Here is a 26399-nt window from a genome sequence, read left to right as displayed (position 1 = left end):
TCTTTAGGATTAGCCAATCAAAACCAAAGAAACTGGGTTATTTTTCTTATCCAATCAGAAAACAGCTAACACTGAAAAGAGTGTTAACCTGAATGCCACTTCCTTCCTAATACCAAACAATATACATGTACATTATGTAGAATGCATGCATAGACTATTTCTAAACCGAAAAAATTACAAGAAAATAATTAACTTTAAAGAGAGTAATTGTCTTTCAGTGCAATGATAAGGTGACTCCTATATCAGAACTATAACTTGAGGAAACTATTTGTAAATATTTCTATGAACAAGAGTATAATTTTAGGGTGAAAAACTGTCAAAATAGAAAAGTTCAGGTTGAGTTGCAGTTTATTAGTAAGATTTACTATATATATATATATATATATATAAAGCACTAAATAATCACAACTAGGTACTGAAAATTTTCACCCCAGCCCGGGGTCGAACCAGCGACGTACGGCACCCACCGTGGGTGCCGTACATCGCTGGTTCGACCCCGGGCTGGGGCGAAAATTTTCAGTACCTAGTTGTGATTATTTAGTGCTTTATATATTAATTAATTGATTTTCACATGTATCGTTTAGATCCTAGGGGTAAACGTAAGGTTGGGTGTTATAATTGTTTGTTTGTGCTTTATATATATATATATATATATATATATATATATATATAATATACATTTACATTTGTATATATATATAATATATACACACATGTATATACTTATTTTAAAAAGTTTGCAAAACATGGGTTGGTGTTAAACTGTATATTTTGTTAATTTTAAAAGGTCAGAACAGATTTACTAGGATAAAGTAAAATAATATATATAAATTTTTTACAATTTACAGAGAACTGAAGAAAAAGAGTTTACCCTCTCTGTTTTGTTGAATCTTAGGAAGTTGCATTAAAGTTTCATTTTCATAGAAAATACTGGGTATTAATTTTACATTTAAATTATTTGAGGATACATTTAGGGAATCAATATAAAGTAAATCTTTCACTCATGATTTAAATTCATTGTGGAAAAGAAAGCATTTTGTAATATCATACTTTGATCAGAATTTGAAGATTTTAATTTGACCATTCTCAAGTAGTGTTTCATCATTAGTTTGTATATTTTAATGGTCAGTGGATAAACACCAAGTTCTAGTTTAATAGCCAAGTTAGAGGGTTTACTATGAACTTCTAAACTGTTTTTCAAAATGAAATTTTGGATTTTTTCAAAAGGTGCCTTATCTGACTTCAAGTTGAATGTTAAAATCAGAGATCTAAATTTCTGAACTGTATGTCAATATCAGGACAATCATGGATTCATGCAACTTTAACCAAACATTACTGGACAAATTTGGCTTTCTGTGCTCCTTTTAGTGCTCTGAGGCCGATTTTAATGTACCATTTGATGTAAATATGACACCAAGATATTTGTACTCATTTACGACTTACCTCTACCACATTTTCATTATAGTAAAATTCTCACATAGATTGCATTGGTTTTTTTTAATTAGAAAAAGTCATGACTTTGGTTTTTTTCAAGATTAACTTTTAGTTCCATTTGGTACAGTATCTATTTTTAAAATGTGTTTAACCTATTTTGCAATCCATTAGCGTTTGCAGTTTATAAAACTAAAACTAAGCCATCTGAAAACAACAATATATGATTTAGTTTAATACCACCAAGACTAACATGATCATAAAGGTCCTCATCAAAATAACTCCTAAAATCACCAATGAAGACATTGAACAGGGTGGGACTTAGATGATCTCCTTGTTTAACACCAAAATTTACATTGAAAGGTTTACTACACATTGAAGATTGTTTGAAGGTGTATTTTGAGTTTTCATACATATTCTTTAGAAGTATATATAATTAACCACCTATAAATATACATTTCATTTTTAAACACCAAAGCAGGCCTTCATAAAGAGTGAAATGCTTTAGAAAATTCACAAAGCACACATATACATTTTCCTAAAGGTTCTAAAGATATTTGTTCATTATGATTTAATGATGAAAACATTATAAGTGGTTCTATAACCTTTTCTAAAACCTGCTTGGAAAGGCCTTAAAAGGCCGTTAATGGACTCTAGATGATCAGTAAGTGTTTCTTGGTTGAATAGTTTACAAAGACAACTGGTTACGCTTATTCTACTGTAGTTATTACAATTATTTGGGTCACCAGGTTTCTGAAGAACTGAAATTAATGAAATGTTCCATATATCTGGAATTACACTAGTACTTAGTATTTTATTGAATAATTCTATATGGGTGGGGAGTAGGGTATTGGATCCTGTTTTGATAAACTCATTGAGTATCAGATTTTTCTATTTTTATGTTTCCCAAACAAAGTAGTTACTATTATCATGTTATAAATATCGTTTTGTTGTCTTTCCACATCGAAATAACAAAAAGACGATAAAGTGTAAAATGGCACAAATCAGCCCCTTGTTGTGAATATATTGTCCAGCCGTGTTGTGTAAAATTGACGATTTTTAATTCGCACTACCCATGGAGGAAACTGGTCATTAATAAAATGCTTACTTTCAATTTATAATCTATTTCTTTAGGGGGTTTGGCCTTGGCTGTTCCCTGAACCCAGATAGTGCAACTTCCTTGTGCGTTTCATAATGTACCCTAAAGCCGAGAGCGTGATAAAGCTGTGGTATCACTCGGCTAAAATCTCAACAACTTGACCATTAGTCAGATACGAGGTAGCTATGAAACCGTCTACATCTGGCTTTAAGTCTTGCTGGTACATGATCAGTCCCTTTCTGGCGTTTATTAACGACTTTCTTGTACGGTTTACAGTTTATCAGCACGTTAATGCACTAGCAGTGCAGCTGAGAACGATGCCGCACACAAGTGTAGTCATCCCTCTCTCCATGTCTTCTGTTGCCGTGGAAAGTGTTGTTCAAATGATCGGAAATGGCATCGTATATTGTATGTGCCTGTGTCTCCGACCATCAGCAAAACTTGCCAGTTTGATATTTAGAGGAGTTAAAAGTTTCGTACAACAAATTACTGGAGTCGACCCGACACATCTGACCTGTAATCAGCCGTGTTATATCATGGATTATACCTATATATACATCATTAACATTGCTACATATATTCTGAACGGCATGATGATGCTCATCACTTTCCTGATCGTGTTGACGATGATGTTCACTCTTTTGCTCACCCCTTTTGTGCCTATCGTGTTAATCGTTACTGTTGTGGTCACTCTTCTTATTGCGTTGTCTCTCATTGCCGTCATTTCACAAATGATCAAGAGTCTTTCTCGTGCTCTCAGTACAATTAAGAAGACGATTGGAATAATTTTGCTTACATCAACTGGCGGGATCTTTATGGTGTTCGCATCATTTATATCATGCGTTGTGGTACTGTGCTGGATATTTATAATATCCTCCGTGCAGATCATTTGCTTCGCTTTGTCCGCTTTTATGATTCTTTCACTTTTTACAACAATTCTTATTTTGACAATCATCGGAAAAGCCATGGAAACCAATGCGGAAGAAGCACAAACGGATAAAGCTAAACTATCTCTGACTTTCTCTAAAACGTGATATTTATTGAAAGCGTTCACGTCATGGTAGTTCATATACTGAGTGTTTATTTTGAGTTCACATCGCATTAAAATATACACATTATAATGATACATGTATAACAAATCAAGGGGAAAAAAATCTACGATGTCACTTTCCCGAATTCATAGTTCTTTTTTGTTTTTGTTTTTTGTTTTGCAATGCTAGCTACCGTGGGTTAGGTTATGAATTTTTTCTGCAATGCTAGCTACCTTCATCACCCGATAAAACAAGAAAGAAAGCATTTCATTGTGTAAGTGACTAATACAATTTATAGAAATATCAAAGACAATAACATTGGAAATGTAAATACAATTATTTATTGGGACAAACACAATTACAATAATTGGCAAAGGCTCATTGAACATCATTAAATGATGTTTACATAATTTTTATGTAGTCGTAGGTAATTGACTTCTGTATTCAAAACAGTCTCTAATAAATTTCACAGTAATTTTCAAGACTTTATGTATATCACTGTTAAAATATATCTGCAACATGTATCTTTCATTGTCAATCGAGACAGGCTATTAACAAACAAGTTGATGGTGCAGGGGTTTCAACAGTGAGTCTCGTTTAAAGTCATCATTTCGAAAATTCTATGGTCGTTACATCATCGGAAACCCTTGGGTTCCCGACGATGTGGTCGTTATAACAATCTACTTTGCCAATACAACCTACCATTGGGTCAAATCTGTCTGACTTTATTGTTATGCCGTTTTTGGCACAATGATTTTGAATACGGATAACTCCGTTTGCCAGATCAAGATATAGTGCTCACGGCGGGTTTGACCGGTCAACAGGGGATGCTTACTCCTAATAGGCACCTGATCTCACTTCTGGTGTGTCCAGGGGTTCGTGTTTGCCCAACTCTCTATTTTGTATTGCTTATAGGAGTTACGAGAGTGATCACTGTTCGTTATAGTCCTAATTGAGGATTCCATAGAGAAAAAAATATCTTCTGGTGTCGATGTCATATCGACTTTGTACGGTGGAATACCATAAAGACACTAATAGGAGATTTGCTTGTAAAGTATTGTCTAACACAATATATCATTTCTACAAGTTCAGTCATTGTCACTAACTACAGCTGCAGAAGAGGAGCATTTTTAAAAAGTCATATAGTGGACTAAAGAAGAGAATAATTTGGATCCTTCGAACTGGGGCTTATCAGAAGTTATCACTGCTTTCAACAATTCTTGTATCCGTTAAATATAGATTACCAGTCGCCCCAGATAAACTTTTGAACGTTATTCGCTGTAAATGCAAGGCAAATTGTGACACTAACCGTTGTACTTGCAAAAAAGATGGACTGAACTGTACTGCAATTACTTAAATGATCACTAAAATAATTACCAGGCACGTAGCAACAATGGATTTACCCCATTTTATCATTACATGCAAAGTTGGTTATTTTTTACGTACAGATGTCGATCTTTAGACAGATTGATTGCCCTCCCTCCTCTTTTTAAAAAATAGCATTGTCATGAACTGTACACAGCGAAAGTGTAAAACTTTTATCGATAAATTGAACCGAGAGAACAACCTTTGCCACCTCCCCCCACGATAAAGGCTTTCGAACTTTGGATTAAATTTACTTGTCAATTTTCAGGCAATATTGTGAAAATATCCTCACCCCCCCCCCCCCCCCCTCCATTTTGTTAAACGATGCTACATGCCCGATTTATTTAGCTTTTAATTCTAGGCGTCTATTGTTTTTAAAACCGACTACTTTCTGAAACTATCAGTATTAATTGCACAATAATTTGGATAGAACTAAACGTCAAATACGGCTATAACCCCCCAACCCCCCCCCCCCTTCTTTCCCAAACTCTACAATTTGACGAAGTGCGCGTATTAAAAATTTCTTTATAAAATCGAAGAAACTGAACCATGTTTCGTCATAGATATAGTACAAACTGTTAAAACTCAACTCAATAAAGAATTTGTAGCGTAAGCTTAACGGTTTGTTTCAAATACTATTCATGTGAAGCTTAGGACCGGAATGGTAAGCGCGCCTCCAACTTCCGGTGTAGGAGAGTAACTGCAAAAATGTAGGCCATCTTTTTAACAGACCATTTTTGAAGGGGCACTTGTTTTGTGTTAACAGTTTATTTTAATTAATGCATAAATCTTGATGTGGTAACTCATATATTAGCGGAAAAAAGAAACTGCATTATAAATTTTTTCTATATTTATAAAATCTAAACAATCGATAAAGGTGGTATTTTTGAACAATATCGAATAGTATCCGACTCATTCGGGGACTTTTTCATGGTTAGTGAACACGTGTTGTTTATTGAAGTGTTCGTACGCACGAATTTTACTGGCCAATACTCTTTTGAGTAAGAAGTGTAAAAGGTTTGTTTGGACACTAATCGTTAATGAAAGCACTTTAATTTTGACAAAATTTACCCTTCTGCCATGCCACAACTCATCGAAAACCAACGTAACGTGCTGTTGGGATGCTTCAAGCTGGAATGGCACAAAATATCGTAGCAAGACACTTTGGAGTTCATCGGAACACCATCCAGTCATTATGGAGGCGTTTCCAACAATCTGGTAACACTCGGGATCGACCACGTTCTGGGCGTCCTCGTGTCGAGAGGACAACCACATTAGACTTGTGCACCTGAGAAATCGTTTCCAGACGCTCGTAGCATTCCTGAACTTCGACCAATCAGTCCAAGAACTGTGCGTAATTTGTCTGCGCGAGCACAACATCGGACCAAGACGTCCAGCGGTGCGCCCAATACTGCTTCAACGTCATCGTATAGCTAGACTAGCGTGGTGCAGACATCTGCGATTCAGAATACAGGACTGGGCCAATATTCTGTTCACTCATGAATCCAGATTTCATTTGGATAGCCGTTGTAGAGTGTATCGTCGCGTTGGGGAGCGGTACCAGGACGCTTGTGTTGTGCAACGTCGACAATTCGGTGGAGGTAGCGTTATGGTGTGGGGTGGAATAACAGCACGTGGAAAGACCCCTCTACAAATTGTCAATGGAAATATCACCGGCGTACGCTATCGAGACGAAATTATTTAGCGCCATATGATACCCTTCATAGAGACAGCAAAATCACATCACTCTGTAGCATGACAACGCAAGGCCACATGTTGCACGTGTAGTCAGGGACTTTTTTGTTCAACAGAACTTGCCTTGCCTTGGCCAGCTGTTTCCCCCGATTGAGCGCGTCTGGGATGAAATGGAACGACGTCTACGCCGATTACCAAATCAGCCAGTGACATTGGTTGATTTAGGCCAGGCTTTAACCAACATCTGGAACATCCCTCAAGCATTTCTGAACACTTTAGTGGCATCAATGAGGCGCCGCTGTCAAGCATGCGTGAATGCAAATAGTGGTTACACGCGCGATTAACTTTGTTAATTTAAAGCTGACATGAATTAATAAATATAGTATAATTATATATGTCCGCCATATTTCTCTGCTAATCCGCCATATTAGTTGGATATTCTATTGTTATATGTATCAGGGTTCGCATGGTATATAAGGGGACGAGCGTTGCTACGCTTCACTTCATATCCGTGTCTTCGATTTACCTGTGCGGGTAGCTTCGACAGGTAACACGTACATCTCCGATACTAATTTATAGGACATCAATAAGAAATGAAATCACGTTTTGAAACACCACGCAGTGCTCAAAATTACAATAAACATATCGTACAGTAGTAAATCATTCTAAAAGCTTTGGATAAATAAATATAGAATGCCTTTTCTTTACGTGAATGTGCGTACATTTGCAATAAATATGTCAAAACTATACAAAAACGCGGAGAAATATTTCATCTGTTATCTATTGATGAAATGGAATAAGCAAAGGGTATAAAATCTATACCATTCACACACAAGCAAAATGCAAATACATAAATGCTACTGTACGTATAAAGAAGACATGGTCATGTATGCTCGCCATGAAAAAGCATCGAATGCGGACGACTATTTACCTGGGTCTACTCGTAGTATCAGTAAAGGACCGCAGATGTACGTGTACACTTGTCGAAAATACTCAAAGTAGTAGTAAAACTCCCTTTATTAGCATAATCCATGAAACAAAACGATACACTCCATTTGTATTCCAACATTAAAACATTGTTGTGACGTCAGTTCATTGTTTTGACAGTACTTTATTTTTCATACTGTACTGAACATAGTCCAGTATTATTAAGAGCAGTCCAGTATTATTAAGAGCAGGCCAATATTATGAAAAATACTGGACTGACAGTAAAAACCAGGAACAAAGACCACTCTTTGTTGTTCGAGAAAACATATTTATTATTTATCAAATACAATATTCAAGGCATGAAATATTCCAGTAAATTATACGAAATGAGTGTTTCATGAATAATCCGATACAATCCGGATATGAAATCGTTAAGGCACCACAGTTATAAATCCATGTCACAATCATTCATTTAAACACATGCACATTAAAGTCGCAAATTCACTGTTACATCCCCGGCAGTGATGTTTATTTCTTTTCTCGATCCGAAGGAAACACTTTCATTGAGCTTCACTTTTTTCGGCTCCGGCGGGGACACTGTGGACGGTTTCTGAATTAAATCACTAGCACTCTGTAATTGTTCATCGGAGGTGCGAATCGCAGATGACATGACGAATCTTTTATTTGCTCTCAAATGATGCTGCAGTGATATGATTATTTCATACACTGTATTCGGATAGTACTCTTTTCCTGCCTTATTTCGTACTTCAAGAATAAAGAATTTCAATGCCGAATTCAAATGTTCATTTGACATAGTCAGAAGTTCGCCGTGCCATTTCCGCGCGTTTTTCCAAGAATTAAAGACGCTCACTGCCCAACGTGTCTTGTTAATGGTATTGACAGGTTTGGAGTTCAAAACAAAGTCTTGTACATCGTGTTCCTGTAAAGGCAATGCAAATCGCTCGAAATTGTCCACTTTCTCTATTTCCTGTGAGGCCTGAACTAAGAGGTCATTGTCTGCATCTGATATATCAGAAAAACAGTCACTTTTAAGGTCAAAGTTCAATTTAAAATTTGGTTTCTTCCTTCTTTCTTCCTCTAAATCCAGAATATCATTCAAAATAGCATCAGAATTCTCGTCTGCTAAATCCGTAGTAGTATCGCGAAATTTATTTTGAGTAAGAGGGTAGTCATCATCTGAGTCCATTTCTTCAAGACACCCGGACTAAATGCTAAAAGAGGGATGCGGCTTCTGTTTTTATACCAGTTATAAGCCTACGTGTCAGTATCATATTATTAGGGTTCCCAGAAAGGAACGTAGGAAATCAATGTTTTGTTTTATCTAAAACATTCTTTCCGAACACCCTTTACGTCCCCTCATTCACCCAAAAAAGAAAACCTGTTTTGTTGAGTACAGTCTTCAGACAATAGAAGCGTTCGAATCGCTTTCCATGAAGAACAAAACCCTGTTTTGAGGAGTACCGTATTATGACAATTGAAATGATGAGCTAACAGTTTTTTGTGAATTAAAGACAAGATTTGACCGTGTGTGCCATTAAAGTTTATGAATTCCTAATATATCAAAATCATTAAAAACAAATCAGAAACGAAAGGTGTAAATATATTTGTCTATACCAATGATTATTTGTACGTGGGTTTTGTGTGTGCGTTTAAATGCATTTGTTTTTAGATAGAACAATGTTTTAAGTAAGATACAAGACTCGATGGTCTATTGTGTCAGATACGGGACTGATCACTCGCCGCTACGCGGCTCGTGCCAGTCCCGTATCTGACATAATAGACCATCTTCGTCTTGTATCCCTTACGTAAACAACATTGACCATTGTGCAGACTGCGACACACTTAGCCCGTGCCGATCAGCTATGTTCAATCAGGGGAAGTATCAGAGTAGAATATTTACCCTGTATAGTGCATGAATCCTTATACCGTATGATTTACTGGTCAGAGTATTGCAGATTTATAAATCAGGAAATCATTTAGGTACATAAATTGTTTGTGCATATATAATTTGCATATACAACACTGTGCGAGTGTATGGGATGAGAGAGAGAGAGAGCGAGAGAGAGAGAGAGAGAGAGAGAGAGAGAGAGAGAGAGATTCAAACGATGATCTTGTAATAATCGCGCTCTTATTAAGACAAATGATATCGTTAATTCAATATATAAGAGAACAGTAACTCAATATTGCTCTCATTAATTGATAATACAGATTTATTTGATTCATTTAAAGCAGGCAATAATTAAAAATTAAACACATCTTTAACTAATGTTATTTTCAATTACTTCATTTTATGCTAATTTGGCGCTCAATAGATCTTATATATCTATGCCATTTTGCGTTATTACATTCTGCGTTGAACTCGTATCATATTTATTTATTTATCATATTATGCGTCGTTATCAAGCAAATAGAATCAAGGGGAGGGGACAAGAGTGTATGTCCCCCACCTTTGATAACAATATCCTTTTTTTTTTTTTTTGTTATTTCGTAATGCAAATAAAAGATATATTGGGACCCCCCCCCCCCCCCAACTTGTTCCAGTTTAAAAGTTCTGATATAATAGTAGAAGGCACACACCACCACCAATTAAGAAAATGAAGATATTATGAGGCACTCATAGTAGAGGACTCTAACCACCCCATCCCACCCCCAACGATTGAAGAAAATGAAGTGTAAAGAAAAATTATTGAGGCAGTCAAAGTACAAGACTCTTTTCACCCTTCACCCCCACATTAGGACTTTGAACATCCGATAAAACATCTTGGTTTGTTTGAGTTTTTTGTTTTATTTTATTGCTGTTTTCGTTCATCTTTCTTAATTATTTTGAATGGCAAGTTTTAAAGGATCCAATTTTCCATTTTTTTCCTTCATGTTGTACCCCCCCCCCCCCCCCCCATGAAAAATGACGATACATGTCTGGTTATTACATGTACATTTTGCTTTTCAACACATGCATGCATGCATACTAATTGTATGGTGTAGAATTGCACCCTTTACCAAGTTTTCCTTCATTTACACAGTGTAAGGAATGGTAAACCAAAATCACAAAACAAAATGCATAAAGGCCAAAATAGTTTTAAGCGTAGGAACTTCATTCACGAACACATAAATACATGTATTCAGAAAAATCGCATGCATGCATTGCAGGACTATAGCATATGTGTGTTTTAACGTATCTGTAACATGCCATAATGATTACTTTCAGGCTTGAGTGTAATTCATAAATATTTTCATTTCGTAGATCTGGCACAATGGATATATTCTGAAAATAAACATACCGCTGTACGTCGAAATTTCAAATGTATTCGATAAGATGTTAGTATTCATAAATCAGTAAAATTCGTGTTGAGGTTTTATTTGATATGATACAGTGTCAATCTACTGTAATGCATTAGTAGGATATGCAAAAGGCAAGAGTATAAACATTTTCTAGTATCGATATCTATATGATCACGAAAAAACGTTATATAATTTATATCCGGATCCATATGCCGATTTCTATATCAATAAAAACAAAGCTGCATAGTTTGGGGGAGGGGGGTTCTAATGAGTCTGATGAAATTAAAAGAAGGAACCCCACATTTGCATTCAAACTAGATGTACTTCAAAATGAATTCATTTCTGCTCTGACTGAAAGCATGATTCTAAATTCGGAAACGAATCTTGCATACAAAATAATTAATAGGGGAACACATAAATTCGAGCTCCTTTGGAATTTAATGAAATGCAGATATGCACCTTTCTTTCAACACGAATTGATATGTTGTTTCAGGCACGTATACAGGGGGTTGGGGTGGGCAGGGAGGCTGGGCTGGTCTGCTCTCCCCACTTTTTTGACAATTTACTTTTTTCTGTTATTCTAACATACAAAGTCAGTATTTTCTACATGCACAGTTTAAACTAATATTTTTTTTAAAATTTGTAATGAATTCAATTATAAGCATCAACTCCTGTAAGTTTTCAATATATTGTCAATCAAATTTTTTTGAAAAGCTGGAAATTTTTAATGCTTGTAAGCTTACCATTATATCAGTGATCAATTTTCTTTCCTTCTGTAAAATGATATACTGTACATCGAAGTAGGACAGTCTCTCTCTCCTGTTCAATCAATGAATATGGACATAGAGACCGTAAATAATTATGTGGTTCTCAAAGAGACAATAAAACTATATTTTCGTTTATACATTTCCTTTTACATGCGTCTTTGTGTAATCAACTGTTTATTATGGATTGCAAATGTAATACCCGCATTTTCAAACAGATGTATATTTTCGATCATTATTTCCTTATTTGTATATCCAAGTTTGTATATGATCATCGATAAATTTCGCAATATATCCAACCCACAGGGGCTAAGCCCGTTTTGGGCCCGAACTCTGTGATACCATAAATATAGAAAGGGGTCTAACTCTGACACAGATAAAAAAAACTAACCACTCGCTTCAAATGCCTAAAAAAATCTTAAACTAGGTAAGCTATGCGTAATTTGTCGTTTTCCTTGCATAGATTAATGTTTTAACTACTTGCATGCCAAATTTCAAGTCACTGGTTCTTAAAATAACAAAGATATACGTCATCGTTCTCTCGATTTCACTTGTATATTTTTACTAGGACATTTACCGGTCCAGGTCACGGAGTCGTTTCTCGCCTATGACAGTGGAAGATTTCGGACCTGTCAATTAAAATTTCACATCAATTATACGCTACTTACTTCCTCATATTTTAATATGTTCTTCGTGTAGACGTTACACGACTTATTTTTCCTCAGCAGCGTCAACTGTTGACAAGAGCTGCCATTTTAATGAATAAACTAAATACTCGAAATGTCTAAAACTTTAAAGAAGGGGAAAATGGGTAATAATAATCTAAATGAAATAGAATAAACAAAAACAAAAAATTAAAAAAGCCAAGAAATAATGTTCAATTTCCTTCTCTAAGTGCAATATCACAAGAATAATGTTTTGATAAGTTTTAAGGTATTTGAGATTTTAAGTCTATCGGGTATTTAGTGCGTTCATTAAAACGGCAGCTCTTGTCAACAGTTGATGCTGCTGAGGAAAAATAAGTCGTGTAACGTCTACACGAAGAACATTATTAAAATATGAGGAAGTAAGTAGCGTATAATTGATTTGAAATTTTAATTGACAGGTCCGAAATCTTCCATACGAGTCTGAATTTCGCTACTGTCATAGGCGAGAAACGACTCCGTGACCTGGACCGGTAAATGTCCTAGTAAAAATATACAAGTGAAATCGAGAGAACGATGACGTATATCTTTGTTATTTTAAGAACCAGTGACTTGAAATTTGGCATGCAAGTAGTTAAAACATTAATCTATGCAAGGAAAACGACAAATTACGCATAGCTTACCTAGTTTAGGATTTTTTAGGCATTTGAAGCGGGTGGTTAGTTTTTTATCTGTGTCAGAGTTAGACCCCTTTCTATATTTATGGTATCACAGAGTTCGGGCCCAAAACGGGCTTAGCCCCTGTGATCCAACCAGATGCTCAAGTGTATATGATTAGATTCCCGATTTCTATAAACTGCAAATCCTCGACCTGACAAGCATTCAATACAGGAAATTTTTTCGACTGACATCTCCCCTGATTGAAGACAACCTGTTTGGCACGGTTGAACTGTGTCGCAGTCTGTATACTGGAATGACAACGTGTTGTAAAGTTCTAACGAGATAAAATGGAGTTTATCATTTTGTTTCATGGATTTATCAGAATAAAGAGAATCTAATATTTTCGGCAAGTGCACATCTCCGATACCTGTTGAATAGACGTTCGTATTTGATACGGTTTTTTGGGGGGCGAACATGCCATGTGCATTACATAGTATGCATATGGCATGGACCTGTATTTTGCAAGAATTGATATAAATAATATATTTTATGCTCTTTGCTTATTCCATTCTATCAGTATGTAATTAGCAATTGATTTCTCCGCATTTATTTCATAAGAAACTGCAAATACTTGCAAGTATGCAAGAAAAGCTTTTTTTGGGGGGCATTTTTTCCTAATTTATCTAAACTTTCGGAATGTTGCATTGGTATACAATGAATATTTTGTAATTTTGAGCAAAGCATGTTTTAAAGTGTGATTTTTTTTGTTTCTCATTCCCTATATAATACGTACACCCTCATCTTATCCGCCATATTTCTCTCAGGTAGCCTAATTTACGCTACCTGTATATACCCCAAATGTGATTGTCACACCCGAGTGATTTTTCTAGGTGGACTCGACCAGTACACATTTCCATCTTATCCGCCATATTTCTCACAGGTAGCCTAATTTACTCTACCCGTATATACCCCAAATGTGATTGTCACACCTGAGTGATTTTTTTTAGGTGGACTCGACCAGTACACATTTCCCAGATAGTAATTATTAATTCATGTCAGCTTTAAGTTCGAATACCAGTGTCTTTCGAGTGTGCCGAAATTGACGTTATCATTAATGGATTATGAAATGTTGTAACGAATACATTTGTTAACAGTATTACAAAAAAATAACATTTGTTCAGTGTTATTTTTTCATATATTAAATAATGCAGTTTCTTTTCCTGCTAGTGTATATGCCTAATGATCAGGAAAAAGTATTTTCTTCCAAAATCCAGTTAACGATTTTTGTTGGAAAATGAGAGTTTCAGCCCATATAAACTTAATATCAATTACCATTAAAGATATTGTTTTACACTTGCACATTATATGCCAAGTTTGGCCCCGCCTTGTAGTCAGAATCTCTACCCCGGAGAAGTGAAATTTATAATGTTGGTAGGTCTTCCTGCTCTTTATCAATATGCATTTAGTTTTTCTTAGATGAGGTTATAGAAAACTCGTAAATTCACGAGTTTTTGCCCCGCCCTTGCAGGATTCCTGAAATTTAAGTGAGGGTGGCGGACCAGACAGACAAGTAAGCTCTCCGGAGAAAATAAAACCAGAGATTTCATTATATTTTGGTGTCAAAAGCTATTTTTAAAAAAAAAGAACATATTAATATGAAAAGTTTCACAACACAATGGAGGAAAAGCTCACTCTATCTTTCAGATAAAACTGAACAAACCAACAATATTTCGCATTTCTTTATTCGAAATTCATCACATCCTCCCAATTCAGTTACATATCAAAGAATGGATTTCACTGTCAGAATGTGAATGTTTACGAGAATCAACAGGACTAAGGTTCTTACACTGTCACGGTCAGACACTGGCACAATTACTAAAGTCTTACCAAGGAAATAATGCCGATTCATAAACATCTGCCTCAATAAGCAAATGACCGTGGACCACAACGCTCACCCGATTCGTCTTGCTTTCATTATATGAATCTTCAAATGATCACAGCTGTTTTTCACTGGTAAAACTGCTATAGTTGTTATTCATGTTAAAATAGCAATTTCTAAATGTTCTTGAAAAAAGTTCATGGCATAACCTCATGTCAAAAGCAACCCGTTTTTCTCCTTTCAATACATTGTCAAAATTAAATATATATTCCTACCATGAATAAACAATCACAATTTCTCACAGGAAGTACAATCAAACCCAGCAATACTACCGGTAGTTTGATCTTTCTAATTATTGTAATAAATTAAATTTGGTTCATTCTGAGGAGGTATAGTTGATGACATCGAAATTTTTCGCAAAATAAAGGTTTTCTAAAATTACTTTTGGTTGTAGTCATGGCATATCCTATTATAAGCAACCTTTCTGTGCTCCTGACAACATAGGGTGGATAATCAAGTTTGCATAATTATTGGCCAGCCTCCTCGCAGTATGAAGAAAGAGACGTTTCAAGAGTGTGGTTTTTTTTTTTTTTTTTTTTTTTAGCTCAGTACTACAAACACAGGTATACTAATACAAATGTACACTAGCATCAGTTCCCCCTGGTATCTCTACCCAGCATCCAAGCCTGAAGAATTTCTTTATTTCTGAAGAAGGCATTACACCTAGTACATCTATGCACAGAATGCCAGGTTTTTAGTCCTGTAACATCACACCTACAAGTTTCAAATATTTGGTAGAAACCTACTTAGTGTTCAATAAAAGAATCTTATAATTTTTCGTAACTTTTAGTATTTGATCATTTTATCCTATAGATAACTACAACCCCTTAAAAGATGCCATAAATTTGGAATAAGACCCACTGCATATTATAACAAGATGTGTTTGTGAAACATTGATGCTCCTATGACCAAACTCAAGGTCATAAATTTTGGTAGGAAAGAAAGGTCTTCTCACAAAACAGACGCCAAAAAAAGTTGATCACTTACATGAGATGTGTAATGGATGAGCTGAAAACACAAATTCAACTTTACAATGCATAATAAATCTAAATGATTTATAGTCCCTGCATGTTTTAAGTTCATATTACTGTACAAAGCACAAGACTTTATTTTACAACCAATACATTCAATCAGTCTAGCACACCTGCGATCTACGCTGGAAGGTAAACTCAGACTGTGGTGTGCAAAAGACAAAAGTTTACAGATTGGCTTTGCCCTAAAATCAAGCATTACAAATTCCTTTAATTTCAAATCTGAACTAGATAGCACTTAGAAAGCATGTATTTCTGTCGATCCCATCATCCAGAAATGAACACATTTAAAAGTTCAACAACATATTTGCTCTATGGTTGTCTTAAACCTTTGACCTTGAAATGAAGATCACTACTGGTCAAGGTCATAATCATATTGCCTCTGAAGTTTGATGACTATCAGAAATGAATGCTCCACCATCTTTTGACCTGAACATCAATGGGGGCATCTAGATGTTGATCTGGAATCCCAACGAAATATATTTGCCAATATGATCATACACTGTCTGACATCCATATTCCAGCGGATGTGCCTCTAATCAATTCTTCCTGGACTAAAATCCTACAGATCAATTATCTCAAGAACAAACTGGTAGAAATATTTCTGATCGAGGTAATTGATGCATACATATCTTATTTGATTTTCGTTTTTAAATAAAAAGATACATGTGCTTGTGAAACATGCCAACAATTGCACAAAAGTAAGAAAAGCATTGTCACAAGGACTATACCCACTAAATACCAAAGCTTGCTCTCCATTTGAGAAGTGGACAAAGGTCAATGAGCATAATACTTCTGTAAAAGCCCAATATCAAATCAAAGCCCTCTTGTAAATCAAAAATTTTCCAAATCAAAAAACTACAAAATTCCAAATTTTCAGTTCCAAGAACACAAAATGAAATGTACAATAAGCTACCAGAGAGGAGGAGGAGGAAATGCCAATTACATTTTTCTAGTGATGGTGGGCATGTGACTCCATGATTTTTACATTGAAACTGGCAATTTAGAAAAAATATTCTATGGTGAGGGGCAATCTGTCACAAGCCCAAACAAAAAATATGTGCTGTACAGCTGTAAAATGCCAAACATTAATAAAGGGAAGCAACTACTCAAACACAAAAGCTTAATTTTGCATGAATTGTACTCCAAGAATTTTCTTCTTCTTCACTAACTGCAAAGCTTTATGCCAGCTTACTTTAACATTGCACTTTACTTACGTGAAGTGTTGCAGTTCATACCCTCATGTATTTTTGAATTAATGAAATAAATTTTTATATTTATAACCCATTTTCACTACTAACAGAATTCTTAGCCATTCAAATAGATGTACTATATTCATCACGATTGTTAACAACTGCATCACATTGGAAATGTACATATTTGAAAATGATGGGTGGTCAAGGCACCAAATAAGTCATGGCCTTTCTTGCCCAAAATGATCTGGAGAGCCTGGCATTAAGATTTTTACTAAACAAACTTTTACATAGGAAGCCAGTTTGTATTCATCAATCAACATTGTTATTTGTTAACACACGATAATCATCTGAGAAATATAGTGTAGTTAATAAAATTAATATAATAATTGAATCTACGATACTGGACTAATCATGAACACTTGTAATTTTCAATGAAAATGACCAAAAACAAAAAACAAAAAAAAAATTGAGTACATGATTACCAGAAGACTTTTTCTGGGGGTTCTTTTGGTTGTGGTTGTTTTTTGTTGGTGTTTTTAAATGTTAATCAAGAAATGGCATTTCCCCATCCAAAATAAATTGAAATGGAATAGCTCCAACAAAATAAATTTACAATATACTGTAAACCAACTTTTATTCAAACTTTATTTCATGATTTTCAGTGATAAACTGGTTTGTGTCTACAAATTTTTATGAAGATTATCTTAAACAAATGCAAGACATTAATGTACTGGTTTGTGGTGAGAAATATCTTCTTGCACACATTAAAAGTTGGTTTACAGTACCAAAAATAAACTTTTTGAAGAGTTATTAACAACATTTTTGTCTGCAATTTTTAGTCAAGGATTACTTTGTATGAATAAATATAACTGTTGCTGTGTCCAATCCTTCATAATCTAGTCCTCCTCTTCTTCAAAAGAAAATACATTCGTAATCCCATGCAAGTCTCACTGTGCAAATGTTTACACTAACCATGTATGCAATAGCACCATTATCTGTTGCATACAGTCTGTTACAAATTAAAGAGCATTATGACAGTGCTGTTGGTTACACAGTATCAAGTTCATTTATTGCAACTGTTTGCCACTCTTACTAAATTGCTTCTTCAGGTGACAATAGTCGCTAGAGTTGAAAATATATCACAAAGTTTTCAAATGGGGATTCTCTTTGGAAATTCACAGAAACTGACAGTACATGAAAACATAATCTTCCAAATGTTTGTCGCCATTAAAGGACGCTCCCCAATCTAACGTCAGCTGCCTTCTTGTGACCCTATCTTTTCTATCCATGTTTTCATTGTTGTCTATGACTGTGCTGCTGCTTTCTGAAATACAAATACATTATGGTTATAGCAAACACAAAGAAAGCCACCAGTCTTAAATGGAAACGAAACATTAAATGTTCACATGGATAATTAAGAATCTATGCCGTTTCCAAACTGCTCATCAGTGATGCATTTCTTAATATTATTGTGGAATAGACCACTATCTGTGCAGACAGCTGTGTGCAGGCAGATCATAAATGGCGTCCGGTAAATCTGGCCAAGATGAAAGATGATTTTCATTTTGTTTTACCTGTCCTTTAAAATTGACAAAATTAAAAATATTATAACAATGTGTGACTTATTTATATACTAAACAAAATTAAAAATATTATAACAATGTGCGACTTATTTATATACTAAACAAAATTAAAAAATATTATAACAATGTGCGACTTATTTATATACTAAACTGCATTCACTATTATTTGGTTCTGATATATAAAAGATGGAGAGTTCATGCAAGTAGAATGATGGGTGGAATTAAATTTAAATTAATTTTCATCTTCAAATTTACCTGTAGTGTTAACTGCAAATAATAGGAGAAAATGGTAACTGACATTGAAATCATCAACATTTTCTCATAAATTTTCATATACAGTGCTCCCTTGATATATTGCCACCCCTGCTGATTGCCTGAAAATCCAAAGGAACAGATTTCTCCCTATGTTAACACCCCCTTTATAATGCCATATGCCACTTATTTTTACAGACAAAAGGTCAAATTATATAGTTTACCCTCAATAATAATGCCGATTACATAACATTCCTTGGTAATCACACCTGTACATTGAGAGCAGTGGGGGTGAAGTGTGACAGGCTGGACAAGGTAGTCAGGTTAATTACAAATAACTGCTGAATTAAAATCAAGATTATCTATATGTTTATACAGAAAGGAGACAAAATAAATTTAGGGAATTGAATTTCTTTTGACTGTTCAGTGAATTGTCAGTAATGGTGTATCCGTCATAATGCCACCCCCTCTTTATTGCCCAAATTTGTCTTGAACAAAAGTTGGCAATATATCGAGGGAGCATTGCAAGTTTGATACCAGTAAGACAAATCGTGGCTGAGATACATGGTTTTAAAAATGAACTGTCAATATTCGTAAGATTTAATCATTAATGCAGCATTGGCAGCCATATCATGGCAAAATTTAAGGCAACAGCTTAAGGGTTAAAGAAGATATCATTTAAATGCTTTCCACATAAACCTTGACAAAGTTTGGCCTTGCTCTGGAATCAGAACCTCTAATCTGGAGATCATGAAAATTTACAATTTCGATAGAGGCCTTTCTACTCTACTATGCTTTTAGTTTTTCTTACAGACATATGGACTTTTTGGTTGTATAGAGATTTGAAAATTCGTAAATTTTTTCCCTGCCCCTAAGGATGCAGGATTCTTGAAATTTACAATTTATATCCCACTTGTCCCAAAGATGCTTTAGACCAAATTTGAAAAGAATTGGAATGGTAGTTATCAAAGAGAAGTATTTTTTCCCTTCAATTATTGAGACATTTAGTCACTGTGACCATTTTGGTCTCACCCTGGTACCAATATCCCATACCCTAGTATCAATAGCATTAAAAAAGGCATTAGTTAATGTCTTACACATAAACAAAGTTTGGCCCTGCTCTTCAGTCAGAACCTCTACCTCTAAAGCCTGAAACGATACGCCTACTCAACGATACATATTTTAATACTTATACCACAATTCAATATTTTTAATACATAACATTTCAAGGAAGAAGTTGGAAATAACTTTAAAAGCAAACTTTCCAAACCGCCAGATGCCTGTTGGCTCTGTAGTTTAGACTGATTAAATGCAGTATTGTTTTCGCCAGACCTGAGGCTGACAAAAGTATATCGACGGATGCCATTTTTTCCCTTATGTATGTAAAAATAATCAGTACAGGTCAAGCTCAATGTATTTTACCAAACCATTCTTAACAAGAGGCCCATGGGCCACACCACTTACCTGAGTCACCGTTACCCATATTTAATGATTTTTTCCTTAATATTTGCATGTAAAACTTTGATCCATATTGTTGCCCTAACCTACCCCAGGGGGCCAAGATGTTAACTTGAATCTGCACAATGTCAGAAGCGTTCATGTAAATGTAAACCTTTCTGGCCCAGTGGTTCTTGAGAAGAAGTTTTTTAAAAGATTTCCCCTAAATATTTGTATGTAAAACTTTGATTCCCTATTGTGGCCCTCCCTCATCTGGGGCCATGATTTTAAACTTGAATCAGCACGAAGTCAGGAAGCTTTCATGTAACTTTGTACTTTCCTGGCCTAGAGGTTCTTGAGATTTTTAAAGGTTTTTGATTTTCCCTACACTGTATATTCACGTGTTAATTTTTATCCCCTATTGTGTTGTGGTCCTCCCCACCCACCCTTGGGGGCCACGGTTTTATCAAACTTGAATCTGTACTATATCAGGAAGCTTTAATATGAATTTCAGCTCTTCTGGCCTAGTGGTTTTTGAGAAGATTTTTAAATGACCCCACCCTATTTTTTGATTATGTTCCCTTTGAAGAGGGCATGGCCCTTCATTTGAACAAACTTGAAAACCAAGATACATTTTGCAAGTTTGGTGGAAATTGGCCCAGTGGTTCTGGAGAAGATGAGAAAAGTTTACAGATAGATGGACAGACAGACATCAGGTGATCAGAAAAGCTCAGGTGAGCTAAAAAGGTAATCAAAGAAAGGCATTGTCACAAGGAATATGCAATTTGAAATATGTGAACCCTATCCCTCACCATTTAAAACTAACGAGCAATGTTAATGTTTTGGACAGAATGACAGGACAAAAACAATACGTCAATCTAGGATAAAAAAAAACCCCCAAAAAACCAAAAACAAACCCACTATTGAAGTGTTTTGTAATTTCATATTTTTATAACTAGTTCATTGCAAACTTACCCTATTATTGTTTCCCCTTCTTTCTATGCCTGCTGCTTCATAGTCATAATCATAATCCACCCATCCCTGACTTCGACTACCACCGCCACCACCACTGGATCCACCTCTACTGTATGATGGCCGGAAACCTCCTGCAAAATAGCTCGAGTACATCAACATCTATGCAAAACAAAGACATGACTAAAACCAAGTATACAAACACACACATGGCTCATGTGCATTTTAAGTCTCTAATCTCTAAGTGTGACCTAACCATTAGGCAAAACCATTTGAACTTAAATTGCTTTGGTTTAGAGAAAACTCTCTCCTACTTTAATCCCCCTAAGATATTGCTCTTTGGAGAGTTATTGTGCTTAACCTTAAATCGCTGTAACATAATATGTCCAGTCTACAGATGAGAATTACAGGGTGTCAAGGCACTTTTAGTCAAAACAAGAGGCCCACAGGCCTTATCAGTCATCTGAATACTAGTGAAAGAGTATTACTACTTCCATGGGCTATGAAATGCCTGTTCTGAACATCTAAGCTAAATTCTAATGTTCACCAACAGTATAAAACTAGATGTGTTCTTAAAACTTCACTGCCCTCAAAAGTGCATACACTGATGAAAGGCTTTAAATAATAGGTGTATTAACATTAAAACATAAAAAAATATGACTAATTTGGGGTACCTGTAAAGTGCGAAGCGAAATCTACCGAAACGAAACGAAATCTGCCGAAACGAAACATTGTACATGTATAACCGAACTTTTTAAATTATAATAGTTAAAAATGGTATCTTAGGCCCCTGTGAAAGTTACCACATATAAATAAAATTCGCCTCCCCTTTGATGTAGGCTTTGGGCTTGACTGATACAAAGTTTTAAAAGTTGGAAAGGGGGGTGAGTAAGCACAAAGTACATATCTGAAGTTGATTAAATACCATGTGAAATTAGTTTCGGATCAATAAATTTCAGAATGGAGGGTTACAGTCTCAGAGGTCTGGGGAAACACACTAAACGAGGGGTGGGTCACCGGCGTTGGATCCGCCTTTGGGTATAGATACATTGTTTGAAGCAGCTGGTGTCTGAGAAAGTTGAAAGCAGGAAGAGCTCTTAACCTCTTATTTTATCTCTAACTGCTGAGGTGCGAGTACTTTCAATAATGAAAAAAAATTAAATAGTATACCATATTATATGAATGCAATTCGGTAAGATATATATACATGTATTATTAAAATTATTATTGATATGTAGTGAGTCTAAAGATAACTCTATACATTTGGGGTATTGCTAAGACGTGGAATTGAAAACGGGACGGAAAACGGAATTTTTTTAATGCAATAATATCAGGAGGAGGTCAACATTTTGTAAAATCAAAAGGCTTATGAACAAGGGAAGCATAAATTACAAAGAGAACGGGAGGACATACTCAGAATCCACCGTTTGATATACTACATACAAATACACAATATCCACATGTATACATAGATTTGTCTTTAGAGCAAAAAACACTGAAACATGTATTTATGCCAAAACGCAGATCCAGTGCCGGCGACCCCAACCTTCGTTAAGTGTGTTTCCCCAGACCTCTGAGACTGTAACCCTCCGTTCTGAAATTTATGGATCTGAAACTAATTGCACATGGTATTTAATCAACTTCAGATATGTACTTTGTGCTTACCCCCCCTTTCCAACTTTTAAAACTTTGTATCAGTCAACCCGAAAGCCTACATCAAACGGGAGGCGAATTTTATTTATATGTGGTAACTTTCACAGGGGCCTAAGATACCATTTTTAATTATTATAAAAGTTGTACAATCTGTTTCGTTTCGGTAGGTTTCGTTTCGTTAGATTTCGTTTCGCACTTTACAGGTACCCGACTAATTTGGACTTATCCTTAAGTCATAACCCTGGGTTGTGAAATTCACCATTTTTTGTACATCCTTTTCTGTTATTCTTAAGTACTTAGATTTTATATAGTATCAGCAAACTTACACAAATACTATATACTTGAAATATGGCCATAACCCTGGGTTGTGAAATTCACCATTTTTTGTACATCCTTTTCTGTTATTCTTAAGTATTTAGATTTTGTATAGTATCAGCAAACTTACACAAATACTATATACTTGAAATATGGCCCCACCCTGGGGTCAAAACCCTTACTCTGAAGAAAATCAAATTTACAATTTTGGTAAAAGACTACCTGCTCTTTCCATTTAGTTTCAAAACCCTACCCCGGGGGATCATGAAATTTACAATTTTGGAAGAGGCCTTCCTGCTCTACATTACTATGCATTTAGTTTTTCTTACATGTGTGTGGTTCTTCAGAAGATTTTTGAAAAGTGGTCATTTTTGCCCTGCCCCTAAGGCCCCAGGGGTGTAGGAATCCTGAAATTTACAATTTATGTTCCCCTTGTTCCATACCAAATTTGAAAAGAATTGGACTGGTAAAGTTAAAAATGTTCAATTGTTAACGCACGACGGACGAAAACCAATTGCAATAGGTCACCCGAGTTTACTCAAGTGACCTAAAAATATAGGATTAAAGTTTTTTTTGTTTTTTTTTACAGTTTATATGGCAAATATAGGGATTTTTATTAAAGGATTTGTATAAAAGTTTCTTTTCTGCATAAAATCTAGCACGCACAGTATCTTACTGGAGAAGAAATAATTAAACATAAAACAAAGACAAAATCCTTTCAGATGTGGAGTTTTCCATCCAATAGACAGTTCTTATACAATCATCATAGTTATTCTTTTCATAACAATCTAATTAAATATCAATCTAGCATCATCTCCTGGATTTAAAAAAAAATAAAAAAAATAATTCTTGAAAATAGGACCGTCATTTTTTTGGGGTTATAGAGGGCTTCATATGGATTTTAATGATTTATAGGAAAAATATAGGAACCTTCGAGTTTATAGAAAAATATAGGAATAAATAGGGACTTGACACCCTGACAAGATATTGATGACCGACCTCTAAAGCATTTGTTTGAATCCGAGTTTCTTAAAAAAATCATATAAGAAAAATCCGGATAGAAATGGTTGTTCAAATCCGTCGTTCATGTAAGCATTTGTATGACTGAGTGCAAGTTAAGAAAATCCCTAAAACGCATCAAAGATGCCTATGGCAGATTTGCAGTTTGGAAAATTATGCACGCTTGCATTCACGAAGTAAAAACATGCACATATTTAATATAGTTTAAGTATGAAGCTTTGAATGGCCGCAATAGGTATTTAGTGTGATAATGACCTTGACCTTTGGATTTCAAAAGCAACATGAATCTTGAATGTCATCAGGATTTGAAGTCTGATAAACACGCACCAACAAGTACATGTATAAAAGATAGAGGCAAACTCAAATCTACAGTATATAGTGAAAAAGAGACCTTGACCATTGGACCTCAAAATAAATAGGAACCTTCCTCTTTTCGATGTGATCAAAATATGCAAGTCTGACAAAGACACACCAAGTAGTATGAAAGTTAGGGATCGGACAAGCTCAAATCTATGGCTTTAAGTGACAAAGTGACCTTGACTTTTGACCTCAAAAATAAATAGGAACCTTCCTCTTTTAGATGTGATCATGTTATGTAAGTTTCACAAAGATGCCCTTAGTAGTATGAAAGTTAAGAGACCAGACAAGCTCAAATCTATGGCATTAAGTGACATTGACTTTTGACCTCAAAATAATTAGGAACCTTCCTCTTTTGGATGTGATCATGTTATGCAAGTCTCACAAAGATGCACCAAAAAGTATGAAAATTAGAGACCGGACAAGCTAACTGTGGACGCCACCCGCCTGCCCATCCTTCGCCAATTTAAAAGCCGAGAGTTGCTATGCAACTCGGCTAAAAAGTGAATAGTGCATCATCGTATAAAACAGATATGATCATGGTTTATAAATCACCACTCGCTAAGATTTTTGAGTGTCCAATATTTTTACAATGTACTTGCATTTTGTGAGTATTTCTCGCTAATTTCGAGTCCTGCACGGTGACCCACCCTCTACCCAAGATGTATCAGCTGATAGTTTGATGATTCTAGGTCTCATAGTATTTGAGTTACTAGCCGGACCAACTGACATGATTGTCATACCATAATACGTCCCGTCTAAAGACGGGCGTATAAAAAAGTTACGGCCTGGACAAACTATGTATGAAAAATGGAAGAATTCATAACAAAACACTTCTAGGAAGGGGAGATGAAATACGCAAGATCGTAAATATCGAGTTAGCGGAACTCTCTTGTAAAGAAGTCCAGAAAAGCGTGTCGATCTTGGGCATTTTTTGTTTATTCAAAACATGGGATCGGAAGAGGATTTAATATCTATGTGCCTTCCACAAATAAAAGCATTTTTAAATGAAAGGTGTGTAAAAATGTCTGGATACAGGAAAAACGAACTCCTGAATTTAGCTCGCGAAGCTATATATTTTGACGCAAGCTCTTCTCAGCTTTGGAAATTTCCTGGCTGACAGCAGCGGGGGGAAAAATCCACCACATTTTCATTAAAATCTATCATTTGTGGATATTTCTGCGTATTATGTTTCTTTCTTAAATCATTACTACAGTCTTATGCAATGCAATCATAGTGCACCATTGTTAAAATCGGGTGGATCGATCACGACAAAAGTTGCAGAACTGGTATTATTTACGAACATGCCCAAATTCTCGCATACTCTGGGTCTCGCGAGACTTTGAAAGGGGAAAGTAAAAATTAAAACCAAGATGGAAAAAGTAGTCGCGATCTTGCGTATTGTTTCTTTAAAAAAATCAACAGATTATCTTTAATTTTCTCTTACCTCTGAATCCTCGATAATTGCCTCGGAAGTTATCAGAACGATAACCATCATTTCTGTATCCTCCACCTCCTCCTCTGTTTCCTCTAAATCCTCCATAGTATCCCCTTCCTCTGCCCCTAAAGTTTCGACGGGGGTTATCTGACATGCCAAATGTCTCAACATTTAACTTGCGTTCTTCTCTCCAACTTGGGCGGGTTGACTTCCTGAAATGAAAACTTTCTATCAGTGTAAGTTACCTAGCATCACATAAGGACCTACAATAAGCTAATCATTGTTCATTT

The 26399-nt window shown here is 35.4% G+C and overlaps 1 protein-coding gene across 6 annotated transcripts in view; it reads right to left on the bottom strand.

Moving 5' to 3' along the window:
• Window positions 1-14640: 14640 nt before the first annotated feature.
• LOC125650589 (protein LSM14 homolog B-B-like) overlaps window positions 14641-26399 on the bottom strand; it is a 30410-nt gene continuing 18651 nt past the window's right edge. For all 6 annotated transcript variants that reach the window (XM_048879003.2, XM_048879022.2, XM_048879011.2 and 3 more), the window contains 3 exons: window positions 26119-26321; window positions 21330-21460; window positions 14641-18406 (listed from right to left, as the gene is read on the bottom strand). In XM_048879003.2, the coding sequence (XP_048734960.1) occupies window positions 18386-18406; window positions 21330-21460; window positions 26119-26321 (355 nt within the window). In that variant the 3' untranslated portion in view covers window positions 14641-18385. The remainder of the gene's footprint in view (window positions 18407-21329; window positions 21461-26118; window positions 26322-26399) is intronic.

This window comes from Ostrea edulis, chromosome 1, assembly GCF_947568905.1.
Source record: "Ostrea edulis chromosome 1, xbOstEdul1.1, whole genome shotgun sequence".
In the NCBI taxonomy this organism is placed as follows: Eukaryota; Metazoa; Mollusca; class Bivalvia; order Ostreida; family Ostreidae; genus Ostrea; species Ostrea edulis.
This window is presented reverse-complemented; position numbering and strand designations above follow the sequence as displayed.